We start from the raw sequence: 26,817 nt of genomic DNA, 5'->3' as shown, positions 1-26,817 counted from the left end.
TGTTTTTAAGTACTTTTAAACAATGCACAATTTAAGACAGGTCAATGTAATTAAATTAGAATCCGATGACAATTTGTACTCTTGTTGTTGTGAATATTCAGTTTGTAATGTGCATGGAAGATGTACGTAGACGACAAATTAGGTCATATGAATTAATGGCTGGAATGTTGTAAAAAAATAAAATAAAAAAAAAAAAACAGTAAAAACTCTATAATAACACAGATATTCTTGCTAAATTAAATTAAAGCTAATTCACTAAACGTCATCTGATTTTTCCCTCTGTTTTTAAATCAGGCGTTAAAAAGCCTGTAAGCAGTTTAATAAGTTTAGTTATAAAATGAATGATGTTGCCTCAAATTTGAAAGTAACTATCTCTGGTATAACTGCCCAGTAATAAACTATTTTGTAAACAGGATACAAATAAATATCACTGACCTGTGGGTCCAGGTGGACCTGGTGGTCCATGTGGAGGGGTCACTCGGAGGTCAGGGAAGTTGTTATGGAGCAGACTGTCTTTTTTCAGGCCTGTAATATTACAAGAATATTAAAGAGTCCAGACTCGTGTTTGTGCAAGCTGTAATTTGTACTAATCTAGGATAACTAGCAGGAAATTGGGTGTCTGGAGTCAAAGGTCAGCTCATGAGGGCAACTGCTGTTCAGAGTGACCATGGCAGAGGCAGTGATGCTGAAAAGAATGTCAACTTGACTGTAGATGGCACTGTTTAGGTAAGAATAAACTGATGTGATTACCAAATTTGTAACAGACTGTAAAATTTTGGTACATTGCAAATTGTAATGCGTCCATGGTTTCCACACCTTTGACTGACAAATTTCCTTCCATGACATTTCCAGTAGTATTTGTAATTTTTTTTCTTTCTGGATAAAGATTTTTTTAAATTCCTATTTAGTTCACTTCGCTTATGAATAATTTGTGAACCAATGTTTTAAAAGAACCAGTGCAGAAGAACTCACAAATCAACCACAATCAAAAGCAATACTAAGCCAATCAATAAATCATTTAGAGCGTTGCAAAATTTGAAAAATGTATTCGTTCAATACAGATCTATTTATTAAATTAATTTATACTATATATTTAATACAGAAATTTCCATTCATTTTAAGATTGTAATTTTAATGTTCTGTGACAAAAAGTGAATTATATATATACAGTATATACAACAAGCCAGATATTTTTTATTCTAATCTAATGATTATAATTGTCTCTCCCTCTAGCATTGGCTTTAAATGTTTGCATTATTATCTGTTTTATCTGCAATTTTGACAATAAGATCAAACATTTTATACATTTATAAAAACGTGCAATAAATACGTCCTCTTTCTCTGTTGATTCACTGATGTTTTCTCCCATCTCCTCTGATTCTAGATAACACATTCACAGTCTCACTGAAAGGCTTATGGCTTTGTAACTGCTGGCAATGTTATCACAGTGGGGTGAGTACTGATTCAGCTTTTACAATTACACAGGCAGATTCACCTCTCTTTCTCTCTCTCTCTCTCTCTCTCTCTCTTTTGCTCTCACTCTCTCTCACTCTCTCTCACTCTCTCTCTTTCTCTGCCTTTCTCTCCCCAGCAGGTGAGTTTGCCACTGTAGACTCTGTAGCCGCAGGGTGTCCCAGAGCTCAGACTCAGACAGGAAACTCCAACAAGACAGTGTTTTTCTATGGAAGCCTCTTGCAGACCCTTTAATTGCCCTGATTACTTTGAAGGTGGAATCACAGGGAATAGCAGTCTTAACCAAGTTATAAAGTTCTAAGGTCCCTAAATTTAAAATTCTAAAACTTTATGAGGTCTGGGCTGGCTTATGTCCCCTTGAACGGAGAGCAGATATAAAACTGAGCTGAGGTGAAGAGTCATTCTGCTACAAGGGCCAGTCCTCTTCAAAAGTGACGACACACATACTAAAATATTATTGCTCCTATTCTAAAACACTCCCTCGTGCTTCGAGCTCAACTTTGCTTCAGTCTCAACACAGCCCTCACTGCGCGAGCACACACACACTCACACACGCACATGCACATCTGGAAGTGGTTGAGTGACATCAGCAGCAGACAGACAGGTCTTTTTCCCAGCATGTGACTATTGAGTCTAGCCTGAATTACCTCCTAAAACCTGCCATTTTAATCAACTTCAGGGAAGTGAAAAGAGGGGTAAAAAGAGAGAGATGCCCCTAAGTTACAATAATTCCTTGATCTATCTCCCTTTTTTCGATCCATCTCTTTTACACTCTCTTAAACTCATCTGTGTAATGTCAAACTCATTTGAAGCTTTCCAATCGCTCAGTTGTTGCACAGTCAGGAAGTATCGGTAAAAATCTCATTAACTAAATAATTTTAACTTTATTACTGTCCCATGACTGGCCACAAATAAGCTGCTGTGCAGAACTACTACTGACAAATAAAGCAGTTCCACAAGAAGAGGCACAGAGTATAGTTTGTGAGTGTGTCCACAGGCAACTATAATGCATCTGGTTCTACACTACAGCAATATCCTTCACACCTCCATTCTAAAGGTGTGAAAAATCTGCAGAGCCACAACGGAGAGCATAGCATAAATATTAATTGAAGAGACAGAGAAAGAGACAGGGGCCCAAAAACAACAATACTACAATTATACCACATATTATTAAATCTATATAACCGTATGTATCATATTTGTTACACGGTTTGCTAAAGTCTCTACATCATCAGCACAATAAATACTTACTAATAAATAAAAACCTGTTGTTTGCCTTGTACTAGATGTCTACTGCCTCCTGGTTAAAATGTTCATCCTCTTCTGGAAATAGAAGACCATCTTTGCATCTCAATGTGCATACTATCCATTATAATTAGTATGCGAGATGAGAATTAGTGTGTCTCAAATTAAAGTATGTATAAAATGGTATGCCAAAATTGCCCGGATGGTCTACTATTTCCGGTATATTTTCCAAGTGTGGAGCCGTACATGCTTTTTCAGCTAATATTTCCCACAATCCCTAGCTCCATTGTTGACAGACAGAAAGTGTCAGAGACCGCAGCCCGCTGTCTTTATATTGGTTATTGTGAATGATCTTGTGTGTTTTCAAGAGCTTCCTTTTTCTAACATAATCTTGAACGAAATGTTTAAGCGCCATTTGGATTAAAAGGGAAAAATCACAAACAGAAACTTCAATAAAATGAACACAACTTTCTGTTCTAATATTAGTTTAATGTATTATTGTAATTTAGCTGAGGTCAGGTTCTCTTTCAATGGACAGTTGTAATGATGTAATTGTAATGTGACGCTGCCAAAGACAAAAACAATAAATTAAGTGATCCAGCACAGTGTCGTGCAAATGTAATTGTTTATATATATACATATATATATATATTTTTATTTTATTTTTATTATTTTTTTATTTTGTATTATTGTATTTTTTTAGGGCTGTCAATCGATTACAAATTTTAATCGAATTAATTACATAGTGTCCCAATTAATCGTGATTAATCGAATATACAAATATTTGCTGAGAAAGCCCCTCAGTATAACAATAATTCAATATAAAATGATGAAATAATTATATATAGTTATCTTAAATATTTTAAAGTATATATATATATATATATATATATATATATATATATATATATATATATATATATATATATATATATATATATTTATTTATTTATTTATTTTTTTATTCATATTTTATTTGATGTGCTGAATTAATGTCTATAGACCAAATACAGGAAGATTTCATGGCCAAACTCCTAAACATATTTAAAACTGATTTTTGTACCATCTCCATAATTTGCATTGACTAAGAATCACATTTTGAGCACATTTTGTGCACTACAGTAAAAAAGGAAGGTCTCAGCTTTCTAATGATATCAAGAACATATCAGGGGTTTATGGCAAAAATGATTTGTATAAATTCAGAGTATATTATGTTGTATCAAAAATGTGTAATGTTTTTTTCAAGCTAACTAACTATGGACACTTTCCTTAATGAGGAGGTAAATGAGGAGCGCTGATCGGAGGAGAGACTCTATATGCAGCGCTCCCGTTTAAATTTATTTATTTGCAGCTGATGCGACTTGACACACTGCATTTAAAAACAAAAATGTAATGATAACATTGACATAATTTGAAAGCTGAGATGTTGCTTTATCAAAAACAATAGAAAACCTGATACAGTCAAAAATGCTTCACATTTAAAAAAAAAAATGACCATTGCAACTTACGACATTTTGAAGGAGCGCATCACATATATTACAAATATTGAAATGTTTTCTCAAATATATAATTGACCATTGTCCCAGCCAACTGTTATCCTACTTACAGAAGTTATGTTTGTTTTGTGTCTCAAGTATCAGTCTGTGCTCTTTCTTCTCACATAATACAATTATTTATTTAGTAAGTAAATACGTAATATGCGGGATAATGTACAGTATAACAAATTAAACCCCTTAAGGATGATACAAGACCCCTCCTCTTTACATTGGGTTCCTGATCACCCTAACAGGGTTTACTTCGGGATAAAGACCAGTTGACTACATTATCCCTTATGTATGCAAATTAACTTAAATGAAAGTATTTGTACTCATACCAGCATCTTGTTCAGGTACAGGGGCTGGAGGTCCAGGGGGCCCAGGAGGGCCGGGTGGCCCAGGGAGGCCCCTATTTCCTGGGAGGCCCGTAGGTCCCTGCGGACCTAAAGAGAAAGCATTAAAAAAAAAGAAAAAAAGAGAAGAACAGTTATCGTAGAGACCACACAATGCAGGTAATGTCTTCAGTGGGATGAAATAAAGAGTGCAAGGTGCATAGGAAACAACTACCGACTCCGCTCTGCACCTCTCTCTAAAGCTATCTTTCCCATGGGTAGTCAACAATAAGGTGCTGTTTTCTTGCTCATAAGAAAGGTAGCAGGAAGTAGGATAAAATATAATATGTTCATTTTTTCCTTTGCACACCATGTCAAGCATATATATGATTTAATATTTATGACTTTCTCAAAATCCTTTTAAGTCATAAAGGAGAGGAGAAGAAGTGAATAAGTGAAAAGATTGAGGTAGGTCGAGGAACTGAATTCCGATACTTGTCTGTTCTAGGAAGTGGGTTAATAAGAGTGGTGGGATTGCAGTGTGTGTGTGTGTGTGTGTGTGTGTGTTGGGGGGGGGGGGGGGGGGGGGGGTGCTCATAATGGCCATGAACCGGGCTCTAACAGGGAAAACTGGGAAAACTCAAATAAACACTGTTAAATGCCGGAGCATATTAGCAGCTCTGGTGTGTAATAAATTAAGACCTGGCCAGTGACTGTGCTGATTCAAACAGCTCTGTGTGTGTGTATAAGAATGTAGTCTCACAGCTGGTTCCTTGTTGCCTGTTATTTTGGATTAATTGGAAAAAATGGAAGGAAAGAAAACCGTTACATGTCACGGCTGGTGCACGAGAGCAGCTGTGGAGAAAATGTGTGATTATTAAACAGTTTTATATGCTCTGTCTGTCTCTTGCTGAAAAATACAGCTTAAGCTGAATAGGCTGGTCTGGACTTTTGGGCACTTTTCAGCTAGTCATACTGGGCACACTGAGTGACCAGCCTTAACCAGCCAAGACCAGAAACCCACCTTAGGCTTTTCAAGCAGGATTATCTACTCTAGCTGTTTATTTTCCCCTTTCCTACCCTTTAATTCTCCCTGATATCCCGTCTTCCATAGTTACCTCTGACATCACTGTTTACATTTTCACTGAGGTAATATTGCTCATTACTCCTTTGTCACCCCCATTCCTCATCGGTCTCTCCTTTAGGTGTTTGAAAGGTGATGCAATGCAAAATAATATTTACAAAAACTATCTGGAAAGAAATAGGTCAGATGAGAGGTAAAATCAAATTCCATTAACTTGAATAAAGACTTTGCATATTTTGAGTGACAGAGTGCAGGTCATATGTAGAGCCCACTGGTATTCTCTGTAGAATGCTAATTAAGTGAATAACAGTCCATTGTGTGCATGTAAGAGCATAATGTAAAGAGGATGTCCTGTTACCTTTCAACAGGAAGCAGACCAGTATTCTGAGTCAGGAGAAGAAGCACACACAAACTCTCAGAGAAGCAGCCCAAGCAGTATGATCAGGTTTTTGAAATTAAAACCCGCCATCTATGAATGTCGGGCAACTATGAGGTGCTGCCGATGCAAATTTTATTTAATTCCTCTCGTTTAGCGCTTTATAAGCACTAAATATGCCTCTCATAACTTACACGCACATCTGTGTGGGGCAAATGAAGTGTGCTTTTGCATGAACGACGGCAGCACACATCAGCGTGCTCCACAGATAAGATCGCCAGAGCTCTGGGACAGCGCAGAGCGAAACTTGCGGGATTCACTCGGCCTTCACTCGATATCATGGCAGCCCAACACATATATGACCCATTTGAATTCTACAGAGAATATTCTAGTTTAAAGCTCTATATGGAGTAAGTCAAACCTCTTAAATTGCTTAACATTCTCAGCATTAAAAGCTGCACTGACGAGATAAAGTGGAGACAAATACACGTTTCTTTACTGCAGTAACACTAACTGGTAACTTACAGAGTCATACAGATTAATATTCAATCTATTAGGGTAAATCTATAGACTTTTATTTTAGACTTTGTTTAGGCTACGAGTTTTTTTTTTGTTTTTTCCAAAACAAATACTATTGTTTATTTTTTTGAAAAGACTTTCTACATTAGCCTAACCACAGTAATGTGGAGCCATCATTGTCTTACCAGTGGATCTGGCCTTATCATTACAAATGCCACTGATAAACAATGGTAAACTTTCATACAGGCAAGTACAATTTAGAATGAAGAGGTTAAAATGTCCATAAATTATGGACAAATTATTGACAAATTCTCCTCCTTTTCTATCCTACTCCTGTTCTAAATGGACATGTTTGCTTTCAGATATTCCAAGAGATTACTTAAATCATTAGGCTTGTGCACTGCTAAATTAATAACATTTCCATTCAAACAACATTTCCATTCAAATAAAATGTCCAAACAAATGCATGCCATTACAGTCTCCAGTTACCTTTATCACTTTTTCCGAAGCAGGGGATTTTATCTAGTGACCTAGCCACAGTGTCTGGTGAGACTAAAAGCTTATTTCAAACCCTGAGTATAATCATACCAAATTTGTAATTTCCAGTTCTGTCCTGTAATTTGGACATGGTAATGGAAGCTTAAGCAATAATTCTCACAGAGGACTCTTAGTAGAATTACGTTCATTCATTCAACTCCGGTATCTCATCCAATCATTATCTAGCCTATGCCTTATAAGGTCCCACAGCTGTCTCATTGCTTGTATGCTGGGTTGCTTTCACCCACTGCCACCCCAAAACCACCAGTTTAGATCCCGTCCTCTTGTGGGGGGTAAGCTCCTCTACCCTGCCATCATCCACTTCCGGCATGTTCTGATGTTTCGAGCAAGAATCCTGATGCTGAACCGTAGGACAGGGTTTAAGCCATTCAAACTTGCGACTCCAGGTGTGGTAGTGGACACGGGCTAGACAGACAAGCTTGATTGGAGGTCGACTTTAATGGACTTAAATTTTGATCTGTTCCACACCACATAGCTAAGACTTGGAAAATATAGAATGAGTTGACTGGATTAAGTTTATGGTGTTTTTTTTTTATAACTTTTGGAGCTTGACATACTCTGTTCACTACAAATTCTCGTTCAATAGCATTCTTCAAAAATTTCTACTTCTGTGTTTCATGGAAAAATAACAGCACACAGGTTTGGAACATTATAGTGGTGAGTAAAAAATGAGGGAATTTTATTTTTTGGGTGAACTATTCCTCCTCTGACACATTTTCCAGAAATCTTTGAATATCATGACATTGTTTTTCCTAAATCTTTTTTTATTTTAACTTAATTTAAGCATACCTCTTCTACATGAATACAGCAATCAGATACAGTTCTTTGTGCACCATACAGATGCATAATTAAAAAAGGCAGACCCAAGAAAAACAATACAAAGGCAAACATATGGAAGAAATAAGGAGCAAGTATTGTATACATATCTCATGTTCACCTTAGATAGATTCATATGCCAGAGGAGCATTTCAGTAGGGCCTTGTGAGGGCCCTGAGATCACACAAACCCCCTTCAGGCAGTCAGAGCTCTGGTTAAAGAGCCATCATACCTGTGGCCATGTTTCAAACACATTATGACAACACTACATTCTGTATTGTTATTTTTGAATCTTTGGGTGAGTGATATGCTAGTCAGTGTGTGTGTGTTTAGGCAAACAAAATGCTACATGCTGTGAACTAAATTTTTATATATATATATATATATATATATATATATATATATATATATATATATATATATGGAGATGGAGAGAGAGAGAGAGAGGTCAAATCACAAATATTTTGGCAGTGGGCTCAATGCTGACTCTGCAAGTTCTGTATATACATTAGTGCCTCTTATGGCTGTCACAGTTCAGCACAAAAATTAAGGAAATCAGGGTATGTTATTAGCGGGTACAATTATATTTATATCTATGAATTACAAAGACAATGTTTTGGATTCATGGCCAAGCTGAAACTGACAGTAGATAGTCTGAATAAGACAACTCTACTTGTTTCTGTGCTAGCTGATTCCTATATTGGACCATAACACAAGCTCTGTAAAAGGATGTACTCTTCCATGTTTGCCTAGAGTCAAAAAGGGGCTCCTAACCAACCAACCAAACTGAATCAACATTAAAAAAATTTACATATACACATAGATTTGGCAGATGTTTAAAATCAACTTGCAGTGCATTCAAAGTATATTTTTTATCAGTATGTGTGTTCCCTGGGAATCAAACCCATGACATTGCTGGCACCATGCTCTAAAAGTTGAGCAACAGTAACATGAAAAGGCTGGTTAAACAAAATTGATAGGGACAGTTCAGAGTACCTGGAAGGCCAGGTGTTCCTTTCGACCCTGGAGCTCCAGATGGACCTCTGATGCCTGCATCTCCTTTGGGTCCTGGCAGACCTCGAGACCCTGGTTTACCTACCAATGCAGAGTCATTTATATTATAAGGCAATTCACAGGCTTATGAAAACATAGATCTCAGCCAGATGGTATTCTCCATCGGGGGCAAGTTAAAGTTTGTATAGCCAAGAATTTTAACTCTATATATTTCTTATCACTGTTATATAGTTAGCATTTAACTAACAACGTACCCAAAACTTTCTGACGTATGTGAGCACAAAGTAATATTTGTTAACCTCGTCAACTAGGCTACAATAGCACATTTACATTTGTGTTTTAAGCCCACAGTTTGAGGTGTTTTTGGATAATATACATATAGGGTATCTGGCCCACTGGTACCAGTTTGAGACCCCAGTATTAAAACAAAAATGTGTTTATTATAATGTAATTTCAGTATTCATCTGTGTATGACTGATCTGTGTAATACTGAACAGAACAACTGGATACTCCATAAACAGAATCTAACTGTGAAGTTCAGGTATGAATCAACTTACCATCTTTACCAACTAAGCCATCCCTGCCTTTCTCACCCTGTGGACCTGGGACAAACACACATAAAAATGTACAAGTGCATAGGATAATGATACTCTTGTAAAAAGTAAGATTGCTAGGCAAAAGTTCCATCCAAGCCTGCAATTGGAATAGTTCCAGAGCCTGATAAAATCAGTGAATCAGTGAATAGTGAAGCGCCTGCTGGCAGACATAGTCCTAATAACACTGAGCTCATCATGTGACCTCACTATCAGTGTCATCACAGCAGAGACAAGAATCTATGAAGGAAAAATTTATGAACTGATACATCAATAAATATATTATAGTCATTCATCTTAATCTTCCCCTGAAACACGTTATGATAAAACAAAAGTTTCTCTCCTTTAAAGAATCTGGCCATGGTCACATTCACACTAGCAGTTTTTCATGCAGGAACATGGTGACTGAATGTTAAGACAGACCAATAATGCAAATTTAACACCCTTAATAAAACTATTATATCATAGAAGTGAGGAAATCAATAAAACTAGATGTGTGTTTCCTAAGAGAAATACCAGTACTTGCAAGACAGCAAAGGTTTTAGGTCAAATAATGGTAAGAAATGTTACAGACCCAAATATAGACAAGGCGAAAAGCAGATAGACTGATGTGATAGTAAGAAGTCATATTGATGGATAAATAGATGCAAGAAAGAAAAGACCAATTACAATTCATTATACAAACTTTATGATGATGTCTCATAGTTGGTTAAATATTGATGGGAGAAGGAGAAGAGAAGCAGGAAAGAAGATGATGGAGATGTTTATTAAATAAAGTTTACACTATATTTTACACTTTAAAAATAAAAATGTATATACACTCACCTAAAGGATTATTAGGAACACCTGTTCAATTTGTCATTAATGCAATTATCTAATCAACCAATCACATGGCAGTTGCTTCAATGCATTTAGGGGTGTGGTCCTGGTCAAGACAATCTCCTGAACTCAAAACTGAATGTCAGAATGGGAAAGAAAGGTGATTTAAGCAATTTTGAGTGTGGCATGGTTGTTGGTGCCAGACGGGCTGGTCTGAGTATTTCACAATCTGCTAAGTTACTGGGATTTTCACGCACAACCATTTCTAGGGTTTACAAAGAATGGTGTGAAAAGGGAAAAACATCCAGTATGCGGCAGTCCTGTGGGCGAAAATGCCTTGTTGATGCTAGAGGTCAGAGGAGAATGGGCCGACTGATTCAAGCTGATAGAAGAGCAACTTTGCCTGAAATAACCACTCGTTACAACCGAGGTATGCAGCAAAGCATTTGTGAAGCCACAACACGCACAACCTTGAGGCGGATGGGCTACAACAGCAGAAGACCCCAACGGGTACCACTCATCTCCACTACAAATAGGAAAAAGAGGCTACAATTTGCAAGAGCTCACCAAATTGGACAGTTGAAGACTGGAAAAATGTTGCCTGGTCTGATGAGTCTCGATTTCTGTTGAGACATTCAGATGGTAGAGTCAGAATTTGGCGTAAACAGAATGAGAACATGGATCCATCATGCCTTGTTACCACTGTGCAGGCTGGTGGTGGTGGTGTAATGGTGTGGGGATGTTTTCTTGGCACACTTTAGGCCTCTTAGTGCCAATTGGGCATCGTTTAAATGCCACGGCCTACCTGAGCATTGTTTCTGACCATGTCTATCCCTTTATGGCCACCATGTACCCATCCTCTGATGGCTACTTCCAGCAGGATAATGCACCATGTCACAAAGCTCGAATCATTTCAAATTGGTTTCTTGAACATGACAATGAGTTCACTGTACTAAAATGGCCCCCACAGTCACCAGATCTCAACCCAATAGAGCATCTTTGGGATGTGGTGGAACGGGAGCTTCGTGCCCTGGATGTGCATCCCACAAATCTCTATCAAATGCAAGATGCTATCCTATCAATATGGGCCAACATTTCTAAAGAATGCTTTCAGCACCTTGTTGAATCAATGCCACGTAGAATTAAGGCAGTTCTGAAGGCGAAAGGGGTCAAACACAGTATTAGTATGGTGTTCCTAATAATCCTTTAGGTGAGTGTATATTCTTTTACATTTACATAAAAAAAATGCAGTCTTTTAAACTCTTTTTAAAACTGTATTTATATCTTACAATAGAAAAAAAAAAAACTTATTAACGATGGAAAAGGTCCAGGCTGCATGCCAAACAAATCTGACGTCACTGCCCTTGGAGAGAGTAGACTGAAGCCTGGCTAAAGCGCAGACGAGTTAAAGGAATGTGCAGGGTTCAATACAAGTTAAATCAACAGCATTTGTAGCATAATGTTGTTTGTCACAAAATAAATATTTAGAAAATGTAAATCCCACCATTTCTTTGAAAAAGCAAAAACCTGGGTTAAAATATGCTTTAAATACTTATATATATATATAATATATAGCCACAAGAAAAAACTATATTTGTGTTAACATGATTTTAGTGTGAAAAAAATTGCTTAATTCGTAGCCATGAAAACGTAATGCTGTAAACCCTAAAACCATAAAAATTACGATTTTTAACTTTACACTCACTTACATTGTATGTGCCTCACTGTAACCTTTTTTTATTATTTATTTAAGAAAAGGAGGGACAATTCAAAATATTTTTTTGTGGAAATCAACATTGTGCAACAAATGCTGTCGACTGACCTTAACTTGTATTGAAGTAGTATATTCCTTTAATGTGGCAGATTCATTCTGAACTAATGTCTTGATCAAACTGATGCTTTATGCCAAGCATCCTAATTGCCAATGCCCGGCTGGTTGAATGCTAGTGTTGAAAGAGTGTAGATAGAGTGCACCCTTTCAGATTTAGCAGACAATCAGCCACTTCAAGTCCACACAAGCCTCTTCAATGCCTTAATACTACATCTCTATGGAAACTGGCAACAATGAATTGGCGGGATTCAAAGCCACATGCACCATGGCATTCCCCCAAAATCCACCCACAACCGTCAGCACTTACACTGTCCAATACACATGAACCGTAAATCTGCTCTAATCTCTCTGCAGTGAAATCCCAAACAACTGTGTGGGGAGATAAGTGAAATGGTGGGTGAGTTCTTGCCTAAATCCAAAATCAAAATAGGAAACAGGATTATCTTCACATTCCCATTGGCTTATAAAGATTTGTGTGTAATTGCATGTAAATGGATCCAGCGCTGAAAAGTCATTTTAAATGCAGTGCAAAAGGATGTGATTTTAACCATGTCCAAATGCATGGCTAAGAGAGTAGGAGATATAGAGAGGACAAGGAAAGGACAAAAAGTAAGAATTTAGGGGAAAGAGGGAATAAGAGGGGTTAAGTGCTTTGTTTTCACTTAACCATTATGCTGCTGTGCATAAGCCTGATAACAGGTTTTTATGTGTTTTATTTGTTTGAGTGACTATTTATATCTACACTCACTAACCACTTTTTAGGTACATCTGTACAACTACTTATTCATGTGATTATATAATCAGCCAATCATAATTCAGCAGTGAAGTGCAGAAAATTATGCAGATATGAGTCAGGAGCTTCAGTTAATGTAAACATCAACCATCACAATTGGGATTTTTTTTTATCTCAGTGATTTCGATCGTGGCATGATTATTGGTGCCAGACGGGTTGGTTTAAGTATACCGTAACTGCTGATGTCCTGGAATTTTAATGCACAACATTCTCTAAAGTTTACTCAGAATGGTGCCAAAGATAAAAAAAAAAAATAAAAATTCTGTATTGTAAAAATACAAACATACCTGCGGGACCCTGAGCCCCAGGAGCACCTTTGGCAGGTGGTGCCCCCATCAGAGAGGAGGATTCAGGTCCATTTTTCAACTGCGTGTGTTTATGAGAGGTGGAGGCAGGGGCAGTAAGAAGCTGAACCTGGAAAAAAAAAAGATGGAGAGGAGGAGATTGATTGAGAAAGAGAAAGAGAGAGCAAGAAGCACAAGGGTCATTGAAGAAACTGTGTTCCTCAAGGTGAAAGTCTTTACCTTTGCCTCCAGAGAGCTCACACGATCTGTGAGGGCAGTAACACGACTGCAATTCAGACAGTCTGAGAAAGAGGGAAGATAGAGAGAGAGGTGGACAGACACGGATGAAGAGAAACAAAAGGGCAGAAATAGCAAGTCATAATCAATCGGATCAATAACAGATTTCACACTGCTCTTTCCAAGGCGAGTTCTTTTTAAAAGTGTTTTTTTGTAGTTTACAAACAAAGTGTTCTGCAGTTTAAACCTTATTCTAGATCTGTTTAGCTATGGTAAAAGTTTTTGACCAGGTATGAATATTATGAAAGGATGTTGGAAAAACCAATCAAGTCACAGTGTGATAAGCTGCTGTTTGGAACAAAAACTGAGCATGCAAACTCACAATGACCAACATAAGTGGGCTGTTTACTACTGCAAGCCAGTTATATCATTAAGTCTCAATAAAGGGCCTTAGATCAAATTAATACAAGTTCCAGATGGACAAATTGTTTAAAAATTGTTTCACAAAAGCTTTGGTCTTTATTAAGCCCTTTTTTTCTTTTCTCCCCAATTTTTGGAATGCCCAATTCCCACTACTTAGTAGGTCCTCGTGGTGGCGTGGTTACTCATCTCAATCTGGGTGGTGGAGGACAAGTCGCAGTTGACTCCGCTTCTGAGACTGTCAATCTATGCATTTTATCACGTGGCTCGCTGTGCATGACACGTGGAGATCACAGCATGTGAAGTATCATGCTACTATCCACGATCCACGCACAGCTTACCACGCGCCGCATTGAGAGCAAGAACCAATTAATCGTGACCACGAGGAGGTTAGACCATGTGACTCTACCCTCCCTAGCAACCGGACCTATTTGGTTGTTTAGGAGACCTGGTTGGAGTCACTCAGCACACCCTGGATTCGAACTTGTGACTCCAGGGGTGGTAGTCAGTGTCAATACTCGCTGAGCTACCCAGGCCCCCAAGCCCTTTGGTTCTTTATGTAAAGTATGCTGAAGTTGAGTATATTTTGAGTTAATAATTGAGATTAGACATTCAGATCTTACTAGAGAGTTGCTCTCCTGTTCTAACAGCAGGTTTCAAAAGTGCAGCGTGTTTTCTTACAGCCTCCTGTGCAACCAGGTTACTTGATGACCCTGTGCAAAGAGGTTCAAAAGGAAAGATGAGTAAAAACATTCCATTTGATGCCATTTTAAAATGTAATTTTATTCAGGACTTTGTTTAAGGCAAATTAAAGACCAAATGAAATGGTTGAATATGGTTGGCAAGCACAGTTTACTTGACTGTTTTGATGTATTTCCTATTGAAACAGGAAGATGAGACAAGGCATAACTAAGGGCTCGTTCTCATTCTAGAGAGCATTTCATTGGATAAAAATCGATCCAATATTTGAGTAATACAATTTGAGCCATCAATATTTCCCGGAAGAGAACGACTATTTTGGCCATTGGCCAAAAGTTTACATTTAGGAGAACACTAGCATATATATATATGGATGAAACGCCACAAAACTCCCATTTTGATTTCATGGGGAAATTAATATAAATTTGAGGTTTTTAAAAAAATCCTTGCATGATTTTAATCTATAGCAAAAAATGTACATTAGATATACCATAAAACAGAATAGAATTTCAAATGTATTCAAATAAAGGAGTGAAATTGTACTAGGTCAAAAGAACAGACCACCAACGCAATCCCTGTGTCCAAATTTGCCTTCTTCCCAACTATATCCAGCAGCATGCCAAAAGCAGTATGTCAATTGAGCATGATGTTCGAATTGGTAGTATTCATAAAACAGAACATTATGCGGATGACCTTCTACATCTGCTGAGATTCTAAAGTGTGCATCCACTGGACAATTTACTATCTCATAATACCATGGGAATAAAAAAATGACAGAGAACTAAAAATCTGATGGCTCTTTTAAACCGTAAGTGCTACATATATCAACAAAGTTTTTGCTTGTGGTTAGATTGTACAAGTTTTAATTATTTTAGTGGTTGTTGTTACTACATCATACATTTAGGTCATGGAACCATGTCAACATTCCCATATGCAGTATGTTTGGGAATGTATTCATACTGCTCACCTGCATACCTTAAGAACGCACTTTATTAACAGCCCAAAAGTACACTCTTCATCAAATGCAGTATACTCTGACAGTACACAAACCCGGACTCAGCTTATATATGTACTGTTCGAGACAACGGTGTAAAATACTGCCATTTATTCAGAATGTTTTCTATTAAGATTAAACTAACTTAAATAGCTCTTTTTTTCTCTGTATACTGATAGTTATGCTCTGAAAAGCACTAATAATGCTGCTTCATATCTGCAGAGACAGGAAAGACAGAGGGGCCTCTCTGACAGGTAAGCCCACACAGAGCCATGGCACCAGGTAAAGGGCACACATGGATGGGTTTAACAGGATGTTAAGTGTAGAGGGAGAACTGGGGCAGAACCAGGGAATAGCTTTTTATAAGATACTAAAGACTAAGAACTCATCTGTGGGTATTATATTTTTTCTTTTTGGTTTGTCAAATCATAAAGCTCTCAGTTCTATGACAGTTTTTTTGCTGTCTTCTGAGTGATCTTGAGGAAGAGGAGGTTATATTTGGTAGAAAGAAAATGAAAGAAGCTCAAATATAAAAAGAAAGGTTTTCTTGTGTTGCTGATGTAGGCCTCAATTCATTTTCCGCTTCCTTTCTCTTTCAAGGTAGTGGTATACTCCATGGACTGACCTGTTTCAGTTTATTTAATCTGTAATTACAGATTACCTTATGTGTTCCACTGAAGAAGAAAAAATAATAATATGGTTTGGAACAATATGAGGGTGAATAAATGATGAGAGAATTAGAATTTTGGGGTGAACTATGCCTTTAAGTTTCGGTGTGAGTTCATGTGTACAAGTCAGAATGTGAGTGATGTGCTCAGAGGAAATGAAGGAGAAAGATACTGCAATGGAAAAAGTAAAGTAAAATAAGAACCTTATTTTGAACAGAATTCAAAGAGGCAGACAAAATGTTTTGTGTTAAGTAAACCTCACCAGGGGATGGTAACAATTTTGCACTTAAACCTTGAAACCTGGGCTAAATTTTTCTTTTGGGGCCTTAAATTCTCTTTTGATTTACTTTTCTCTCTGTGTGTGTGTGTGTGTGTGTGTGTGTGTGTGTGTGTGTGTGTGTGTGTGTGTGTGTGTGTGTGTTTGTAGAGGAGACCGAGAGGAAATGGCCCTATGTTTTTAAATGATAGACCTTTCTACCTATCCACCCAGGGCCAGCTAAAGCCTTCTTCCAAAAGCCAACTCGACACAAAAAGCGAAGCTACCCACATCCAAATGCCAACAACTTTCCATTTAATTTAAAATCACATTTTAAAGCAATCTCAAAACCAATTAAATTAATTAAAGGGGGTTAGTTAACCCAAAAACAAAATAAATGACTCACCCTCATGACATTACTTCTTCCATGGAACATTAAAGGAGATTTTGAAAAGTGTTCACACTGTTCTTTCCATACAATGAAAGCATACAGTGGCCAGGTTTTGTCAAGCTTTAAACAAAACCTGAATAACAATTCAGCACCATTACCAGCAGCCATATCACCCTGCAGCTCTTGCATGGTTGCCCACTATTGCTAAGCTGGGTTGAGCCTGTCCAGTACCAGGATGGGAGACCTCCTGGGGAAAACTAAGGATGCTGCTGGAAGAGGTATTAGGGAAGCCAGCAGGGGGTGCTCACACTGTGGTCTGTGTGGGTCCTAATGCCACAGTAAAGTGATGGGGACACTATACTGTAAAATGGCACTGTCTTTTGGATGAGACAGTAAACTGAGGTCCTGACTGCCTGTGGTCATTGAAAATCCCAAGACAATTCTCGTAAAGTGTAGGGGTGTAACCTGGTGTCCTGGCCAAATTTCCCCCATAGGCCCTTCTCAATCATGGCCTCCTAATAATCCCCATCCATTAATTTTCTGTATCACTCAACTCTCTCCTCTCCTCCAATAGCTGGTGTGTGGTGAGCGTACAGGCACACTATGCTACCGTCGCATCAACCAGGTGGATGCTGCAAACCTATAGGCTACTATGTAAAGTTCTTTGAGTGCCTATAAAAGAGCTTTATAAATGTAAGGAATTATTAAAGTAATCTATATGGCTTGTGCGCTATATTCCAAGTCTACTGAAGTCATATGATAGCTTTAAAGGATCAGACTGAAATCTAGGTCATTATTTACTAAATCTTTCCCTCTGCCATACTGTAGCTTTCTAATTACATTCAAGCTTGAAAGTGAGTAAATGATCACTATGTTATTATTTGTGCTTGAGCTATCCTTATAAGACAATCAGTTAAATCTTTAATTAAAAAAACTTTACTTAAAGGAATATTCTATGTTCAATACAAGTTAAGCTCAATCGACAGAATTTGTGGCATAATGTTAATTACTACAAAAAAATTATTTGACGTCTCTCCTTTTCTTAAAACAAAAGAAAAGAAAAAATGTCCAGTTAAAAAAGTTATAGAGATGTACTTACAATGGATGTGAATGGGGCAATTTTTTTGAGGGTTTAAAGGCAGAAATGTGAAGCTTATAATTTTATAAAAGCACTTACATTCATTCTTCTATTAAAATTCATGTATTATTTGAGCTGTGAAGTTGTTTAAATTGTAATTTTTACAGTAATTTTAGGGTTTGTTGACATTACATTGCATGGCAAAGAAGTTGTAAAATTGAATATACTGTAACTTTACAAATACATAAAAGGTTAGTAAGCTATTTCATCACACTAAAATCATGTTAACACAAATATTGTTTATGTCTTGTGGCTATACTTTTGAAATAGTGAGTATTTTAATGTTTACAGATTGGCCCCATTCACTTCCATTGTAAGTTTCTCACTGAAACAAATATTGGCAAGCCAATATTTGTTTTTGTGGTAATCAATATTATGCCACAAATGCTGACAATTGAGCTTAACTTCTATTGAACCAAGAATATTCCTTTAAATGTGCTCTCTCACACCATTATTGACTCTTTAAATAAAATGTTTAGTCTTATGCTATAAATCTGTATATTTCTGCCATGTAAAGGCAAAACATAGCAACTACACATTTAGTCAAAACTGAATTATTGTCTGAAATCGGGACCCTTATACTATAATCTGTCCTGTGGTCAAAGTTTTGGTTCAACTATGCTCAGTTCTAAAGAAAACTGAAAATTAAAATTGACATCAAATCAATCAAAAGAACTTTAAAGCCATTTTTCTCTGTTACCATGTGTGACAGGGCGGAGGGCGGGGTCGGGTCATGATTATACACACCTGGTCCCTTATCAGGCTAATTAAGCCTCCGAGAGGGATAAAGGCCGATTGCGGACGGTGGTGTGAGAGAGAGAGATCATTTACGGACAAGTTAATCATTAAAATATTGTTTATATCGCCAGGCCGGTTCTCGCCTCCTCCTTTCCATTGAACTGCTTTGCACCATGTTTTGCCTTAGTAGGGAAAAAATATCTGTGTATTTAAATTTATAGTCATCACTTTCATACTGGGTTTGATGAAAATAATGGATCTGTCTTTCGAACTACCCCAGATTTGTAATATCCCTTCTTGGACTATAAATATACTTCCACTTATGAGTGCCAAGAGTCACGTCAACCTGTGAATGTGTGTGAGATTGACCTCTCAACTTTGGGCGTGTGCTAGGGGAAGCAGCCATCGATATTATCTGCAGGTTTTTAATAACAGAGTTTCCTAAGAGACTTTGAGGAGCAGAGGGGATGGTTACATTAGAACATGTAATAATAATTTTCCCTCATGTATCTCCCTTAGCTCTGTGAGATCAGAAGATATTTGTCTACGCATGTCTGATAGTTTAGGGGATGAGAGCACTTAACAGCATTATGAAGTCACTTCCTGTCAAGATGTGTGGGAAACGGCTGGTCTTTGGTCTCTACCATGATAGAGTTATCAAGAAGTTCAAATTAATAAAATGTTGAGGTATGGGAGGAAGATATCCCTAACAGTGTTGGGTCAAGTTACTTTTAAAAGTAACTCGTTAAAATATTGCATTACTCCTTAAAAAAGTATCTTAATTAATTAAAAAGTACATTTTTATGGAAAGAAAAGAGTTACATTATTTTTGCGTTACTTTTTTCTCACAGCCACTTTCTCTTCTGCTATGTTATGCATTCCATATAAATAAGCCATGCATTACAAGACACATCACAGGTCATAAAAACGGTTTGTTTAATTAATCAAACTACTTGTATATTATAAAACAAAATTATAGAAACTGTTTAGAAAGATATTTTCTCTGCGTTCCATAATCAATGTAGAACGTTTCTCGGAGCCACTGATCCAGAGAGAGTCAGCTTTTCTCATCCCATTCTCCCTATTACGGGGAGCTGTAAGTCAAAGAATTGAGTGAGTATTTCATGTCATGGCAAGTGGAAGTCTAGTCTTATAATCCCTCTGCCTAAATGCATTTACTGATTTTTTATTATTTTGGTTTAACACATGAATCAATCACATTTCACTCAATCGAATGTTGACCTCATATTACGCTAAAACAAGACATTTTCCCGGCTTGTATAGCTAATGCACGTTAGCGAGTTGATTGACAGGCAATGTCTGTATCTAAAAGGTGATTGGATCTTTTACCTGCAAGGCGGGACTTCCTTTCTACATCCATTGACTGTTGGGCGCTAGAGCTTCTTGGTTGGGCATTCCAATACTGAACTACAATACCCAACATGTCTCCTCCCCGAAGTTTGCACACTTTTACTCCTGATTTCTCGCAATACAGGGAAAGAAGAGGTGTAAAAAAGCAACGTGTTCCTTTATTTAAAAAGCAACTCCGATATTGTGGTCTAAAATAAAAAAATATTGCATTACTTTACTCGTTACTCGAAAAGTAATCTGATTATGTAACATGTTACTTGTAACAAAAAAGATTATCTTCTACATTAGCCAAAATGTGCAGTATACAACAGAGAATACAGTGTTGTGTACTATATCACACAATGCAATGCACTTGACCTGGCCTTCCATTTCCAGTTTGATGAATGAAGCAGAAGCAATATCATTCGTGATTTTTAATGGCTCTTTCTTAAGTAATTATTTAATCATACTGTCAAAATACATTTTATAAACACAAATAAATTAAGAAAGGATTTTTATTTTTAGCCCTGGGTAAAAATACAGATTTTTTGGAATAATTGCAATTTTCATTTGAAAAATCATGATATCGTTTCTTAAAATCCCAAGATTGATCTTTTACTTTTAGAATTTATTTCAGTTTTGGTTGTGTTGAGTATTATATGTTAAATAAAAACAAAAGAACTGCTTAGGTCGTTGTTCATTTTTTTTATAAATATTTTCATAATGTACCAAGTTACACTTGATTAACACATACTCCGTGAGCGCGGTGTGAGGAACGCAGTCACGTTTGGGCTTTCACATTGGCCGCGTGCACTTGTTTACTTGGTTGTACTTATGTACTTGTCTTGATTGGTTAATATATCAAAGCCCCTTTCAATGCATGTCAGTCCACTCGGCTGCCATCTTTGGAACACTATCAGACAAGCTGGGCAGCTATATAATAAAGCTGCATACAAGTAAAGCTCCCATCTACTTGAATGCCGAAATCTCCAAAATGGTTGGTCAAGATTATGATAAAAGAACATTTAAAATCAGCAGTAAAATCCGAAAACTATAGTATCATAAATTGTGCTTCTTTAGCTCAGATCATGTTAAAAGTGCGTGGTTCAGCTAATGTGCATGCACGTTCTCAAGTTGATTGACAGGCAATGTCTGTCTCTAAAAGATGATTGGCTCTTTTACCTGTAAGGCAGGCATTTCAATTTCTCCATGTGGGAGGTAAGGATGGGCAAGGAGCATGCAGGAACCAGCCGAGCATGACATAAAACAGCATAAATCAACTTAAACACACAAGACACACAAGCACACACATACATATTGATAACAGTCAGAAATCACCCAAATGGCCCTTATCAAAAGTTTACATACCACTGAATGTTTGGCCTTGTTACAGACACACAAGGTGACACACATAGGTTTAAATGTCAATTAAAGGTTAATTACCCATACCTGTGGCTTTTTAAATTGCAATTAGTGTCTGTGTATAAATAGTCAATGAGCTTGTTAGCTCTCACGTGGATGCACTGAGCAGGCTAGATACTGAGCCATGGGGAGCAGAAAAGAATTGTCAAAAGACCTGCGTATCAAGTAATGGAACTTTATAAAGATGGAAAAGGATATAAAAAGATATCCAAAGCCATGAAAATGCTAGTCAGTACTGTTTAATCAGTTATTAAGAAGTGGAAAATTCGGGGATCTCTTGATACCAAGCCAAGGTCAGGTAGACCAAGAAAGATTTCAGCCACAACTGCCAGAAGAATTGTTCATGATACAAAGAAAAACCCACAGGTAACCTCAGGAGAAATACAGGCTGCTCTGGAAAAAGACAGTGTGGTCGTTTCAAGGAGCACAATATGATGATACGTGAACAAAATTGAGCTGCATGGTCGAGTTGCCAGAAAGAAGCCTTTACTGCACCAATGCCAAAAAAAGGCTGGTAAAAATATGCCTGACAACAACTTGACATGCTTCAGAACTTCTGGCACACTGTAATTTGGAGTGACAAGACCAAAATAGAGCTTTATGGTCACAACCCTAAGCGCTATGTTTGGAGATGGGTCAACAAGGCCTATAGTGAAAAGAATACCATCCCCAATGTGAAGCATGGTGTTGGCTCACTGATGTTTTTGGGGTGTGTGAGCTCTAAAGGCACGGGGAATCTTGTGAAAATTGATGGCAAGATGAATGCAGCATGCTATCAGAAAATACTGGCAGACAATTTGCATTCTTCTGCATGAAATCTGCGCATGGGACACACTTGGAATTTCCAGCACGACAATAACCCTAAGCAAAAGGCCAAATTGACCCTCCAATGGTTACAGCAGAAAAAGGTAAAGGTTCTGGAGTGGCCATTACAGTCTCCAGACCTTAATATCATCGAGCCACTGGGGAGATCTCAAACATGTGGTTCATGCAAGTCGACCAAAGACTTTGCATGACCTGGAGGCATTTTGCCAAGACGAATGGGCAGCTATACCACCTGCAAGAATTTGGTGCCTCATAAACATCTATTACAAAAGACTGCAAGCTGTCATTGATGCTAAAGGGGGTTATACACAGTATTAAGAACAAAGGGTATGCAGACTTTTGAACAGGGGTCATTTCATTTTTTTTCTTTGTTGCCATGTTTTGTTTCATGATTGTGCCATTCTGTTATAACCTACATATGTATATGAATCCCATAAGAAATAAAATAAATGTGTTTTGCCTGCTCACTCATGTTTTCTTTAAAAACGGTACATACACTCACCTAAAAGATTATTAGGAACACCATACTAATACTGTGTTTGACCCCCTTTCGCCTTCAGAACTGCCTTAATTCTACGTGGCATTGATTCAACAAGGTGCTGAAAGCATTCTTTAGAAATGTTGGCCCATATTGATAGGATAGCATCTTGCAGTTGATGGAGATTTGTGGGATGCACATCCAGAGCACGAAGCTCCCGTTCCACCACATCCCAAAGATGCTCTATTGGGTTGAGATCTGGTGACTGTGGGGGCCATTTTAGTACAGTGAACTCATTGTCATGTTCAAGAAACCAATTTGAAATGATTCGAGCTTTGTGACATGGTGCATTATCCTGCTGGAAGTAGCCATCAGAGGATGGGTACATGGTGGCCATAAAGGGATGGACATGGTCAGAAACAATGCTCAGGTAGGCTGTGGCATTTAAACGATGCCCAATTGGCACTAAGGGGCCTAAAGTGTGCCAAGAAAACATCCCCCACACCATTACACCACCACCACCAGCCTGCACAGTGGTAACAAGGCATGATGGATCCATGTTCTCATTCTGTTTACGCCAAATTCTGACTCTACCATCTGAATGTCTCAACAGAAATCGAGACTCATCAGACCAGGCAACATTTTTCCAGTCTTCAACTGTCCAATTTTGGTGAGCTCTTGCAAATTGTAGCCTCTTTTTCCTATTTGTAGTGGAGATGAGTGGTACCCGGTGGGGTCTTCTGCTGTTGTAGCCCATCTGCCTCAAGGTTGTGCGTGTTGTGGCTTCACAAATGCTTTGCTGCATACCTCGGTTGTAACGAGTGGTTATTTCAGGCAAAGTTGCTCTTCTATCAGCTTGAATCAGTCGGCCCATTCTCCTCTGACCTCTAGCATCAACAAGGCATTTTCAGCCCACAGGACTGCCGCATACTGGATGTTTTTCCCTTTTCACACCATTCTTTTTAAACCCTAGAAATGGTTGTGCGTGAAAATCCCAGTAACTGAGCAGATTGTGAAATACTCAGACCGGCCCGTCTGGCACCAACAACCATGCCACGCTCAAAATTGCTTAAATCACCTTTCTTTCCCATTCTGACATTCAGTTTTGAGTTCAGGAGATTGTCTTGACCAGGACCACACCCCTAAATGCATTGAAGCAACTGCCATATGATTGGTTGATTAGATAATTGCATTAATGAGAAATTGAACAGGTGTTCCTAATAATCCTTTAGGTGAGTGTATATTACCAATTCTACAAGGGTATGCAAACTTTTGGGCACAACTGTACGTTCAGACACTTATGTTAACTTTTAGCTACATTACAGCTAAACAAATTCAACTCGACTAATCGACAATTTTTTTAATCATGGTTTCTCCCCAATTTGTAGATGTCCAATTCCCAATGCTCTCTAAGTCCTCGTGGTGGCATAGTGACGCGCCTCAATCCGGGTGGCAGAGGAAGAATCTCAGTTGCCTCCATGTCTGAGACCGTCAACCCGCACATCTCATCACGTGGCTTGTTGAGCGAGTTACTGCGGAGACATGGCGTGTGTGGGGCTTCATGCCATCCACTGCGGCATCCACGCACAACTCACAACGTGCCCCACCGAGAGCGAACTACATTATAGCAACCACGAGGAGGTTACTCCATTTGACTCTACCCTCCCTAGCAACCGGGACAATTTGGTTGCTTAGGAAACCTGGCTGGAGTCACTCAACACGCCCTGGATTTGAACTTGCGAACTCCTCAGCATCGTTAATTGCTGAGCTACCCAGGCCCCCGACAAGTCAACTATTAAAAATCAGTAGTCGTGCAACCACTAGGCAGTATACTGTGCAGTATTCAGTAAGTATTAAGCTAGTATTCTGTTCAGAAGAAAGCCACAGATTGAATTCTATTTCTGCTTTCAGGAATTAAAGGAAACATAAAACAGCATGAAGTGTGGGAGTATTTTGCCAATGTGACTGCGTGAGACTGAGAGCTTTTCCTGTTTATCAGCTTATATACAATCAGAGATGTTTGTGGAAGGAAGTGCACACTGTTTGTCTGTGTGTGTGTCTGAGTTATGATGCAGTGTGTGGGGTAACAGATGTGTTTAGTTAAGTAAGTGTGGGTGCACTTATTTTGACAACCTGTCTATTACAAAATAAAACAACGTGTGTTACTGTTGAACACATCTTATACAGCCCCGCAGAAATAGAGGACAGAAACAGATAGTCCTGGCATACGGAGATTGTTCACTTTATTCTCGGGGTAAGGGCATTAAAACCGTGCTGATATTGATTGATATTATTGATTATTCTTAATTGGCTTAGGAAATTCAGGTATTTTATGTATGTGTGTGGGTGTCTATTTTTCTTTGCTGGACCCTGAAATTATTAATGGCCCAAGGACAGCCATTAATGTTCCTCTCATTATATAAATAAACCTGGACATCCCGTGTCACAGGACCACACAAAGTTCATTCTCACCCGCATGGTCACTGTGATTTTGCCAAGTGAAACATGTTTCTAAATAAATATCTTTTGCAAGTCCTGATACAACAGTCCAGTTCGGACAAAATTTGAGTGCCCATTGTGCAATTTTTGCCATGATTTTGTGCCATTGGAGACAATTTTATGGGAAAACATCGCATTCAAGTCCTTAGTTGTCAGAAAGAACAGGAAACATGGATGACGGCAGGTTCATTCATACTAGGTGTGTAACGGTTCTCAGTAAAACAAAAGGAACCATATGGTTCGCCAACCACGGTTCGGTAAGCATTTGCTCCGCAGTTCATCTCTACTTTAATAACGCATCTGGATCATACAGTTTAGCGAAGAAAATAAAGCACCATTGCACAGTTGTAACCTTTGCTAATGCACCCATATGGCTCTGTAGATGGACACACTCCAAATGTGGGTCAAATTTCTACAGAGAGAAAATATCCTATTAACTGTTAGTCTGTTAAATCAGTTGATGACATCACAGTTCTGCATGCATTAGTTGGTAAAATGGTATCACTTATTTTAGGGGGGCATGCACAAAATCCTGAGAAAGGTACGTAAGTGGGCATACAGTATATGCCTGCGCATGCCCTAGACTACACTACTGGTTCTTTTACAGTAGCATTTTTACATTCTTTTACAGAGAGATTTAGCTTGTAGTAAATGGGGGAAATGTATATGTTTAACAATTTATGTTTATATTGTGTTTATTCATGTATATGAAACTATTGTTAAAATTAATGGTTAAAAGTACATTTCATAGTGCAGATATTTGTATTTCCAGTAGGGTTGTATGTAAACATTCTATCATTTAATGATACAGTATTGAACTGTAAAATACAGTCACCAAATGACATCCCCTAATGCCTGAAACATGGTCCCATTATTAAAACAAAACACAGCTGCCATTTTGTTTAGAATAAATCTATAAAATAAAGTGCAGGCCTACCCCATTTCTCTTATCCTATAATTTGGCAGGTTGATAGGAATCCTGTTCTAGAACCAACACAGATGTCATACTTGTCAAATGTCAAAATAACGGTCCCCACTGTGATATTCTCAGTTGACTTTTAGTTTGTGTACTTTTATTTTGAAATTCCTGGTCAGTTCCTGTTTCCTAGTCCTGTCATATCCTGTTTTCCGTCCATGTTTATATATCTGGTTTTCATTGGTTCATTGTTTGATTACTTTGATTCAGTTCTAGTTTGTCATTGGTTTTAGTTAATTGTCTTGTTATCTTGTTTTAGAGTTCTGTTTGTTCATTGGCCTTTGTTATCCATGTCTTGTGTATTTAACCCTCATGTTTACCTTTGTCATTTGTCAGGTATTGTTTGTGTAACCTTGTTGTTCAGCCATAGTTTAGTCTAACCTGTGTACATGTAATCTTGTTGTCAAGCCATAGTTTAGTCCAGTTTGTATACATGTAGTTTTGTTCCAATCCT

At 37.9% G+C, this 26,817-nt stretch overlaps 1 protein-coding gene across 2 annotated transcripts in view; it reads right to left on the bottom strand.

Moving 5' to 3' along the window:
• The window catches only part of LOC127627676 (EMI domain-containing protein 1-like), a 109,130-nt gene that overhangs the window by 9,976 nt on the left and 72,337 nt on the right, over positions 1-26,817 (bottom strand). For both annotated transcript variants that reach the window (XM_052104173.1, XM_052104166.1), the window contains exons 4-10: positions 14,553-14,642; positions 13,513-13,574; positions 13,276-13,402; positions 9,510-9,554; positions 8,935-9,033; positions 4,592-4,696; positions 436-525 (exon numbers count right to left, since the gene is read on the bottom strand). In XM_052104173.1, the coding sequence (XP_051960133.1) occupies positions 436-525; positions 4,592-4,696; positions 8,935-9,033; positions 9,510-9,554; positions 13,276-13,402; positions 13,513-13,574; positions 14,553-14,642 (618 nt within the window). The remainder of the gene's footprint in view (positions 1-435; positions 526-4,591; positions 4,697-8,934; positions 9,034-9,509; positions 9,555-13,275; positions 13,403-13,512; positions 13,575-14,552; positions 14,643-26,817) is intronic.

The sequence above is a fragment of the Xyrauchen texanus genome, chromosome 3, assembly GCF_025860055.1.
Source record: "Xyrauchen texanus isolate HMW12.3.18 chromosome 3, RBS_HiC_50CHRs, whole genome shotgun sequence".
NCBI lineage: Eukaryota > Metazoa > Chordata > Actinopteri > Cypriniformes > Catostomidae > Xyrauchen > Xyrauchen texanus.
This window is presented reverse-complemented; position numbering and strand designations above follow the sequence as displayed.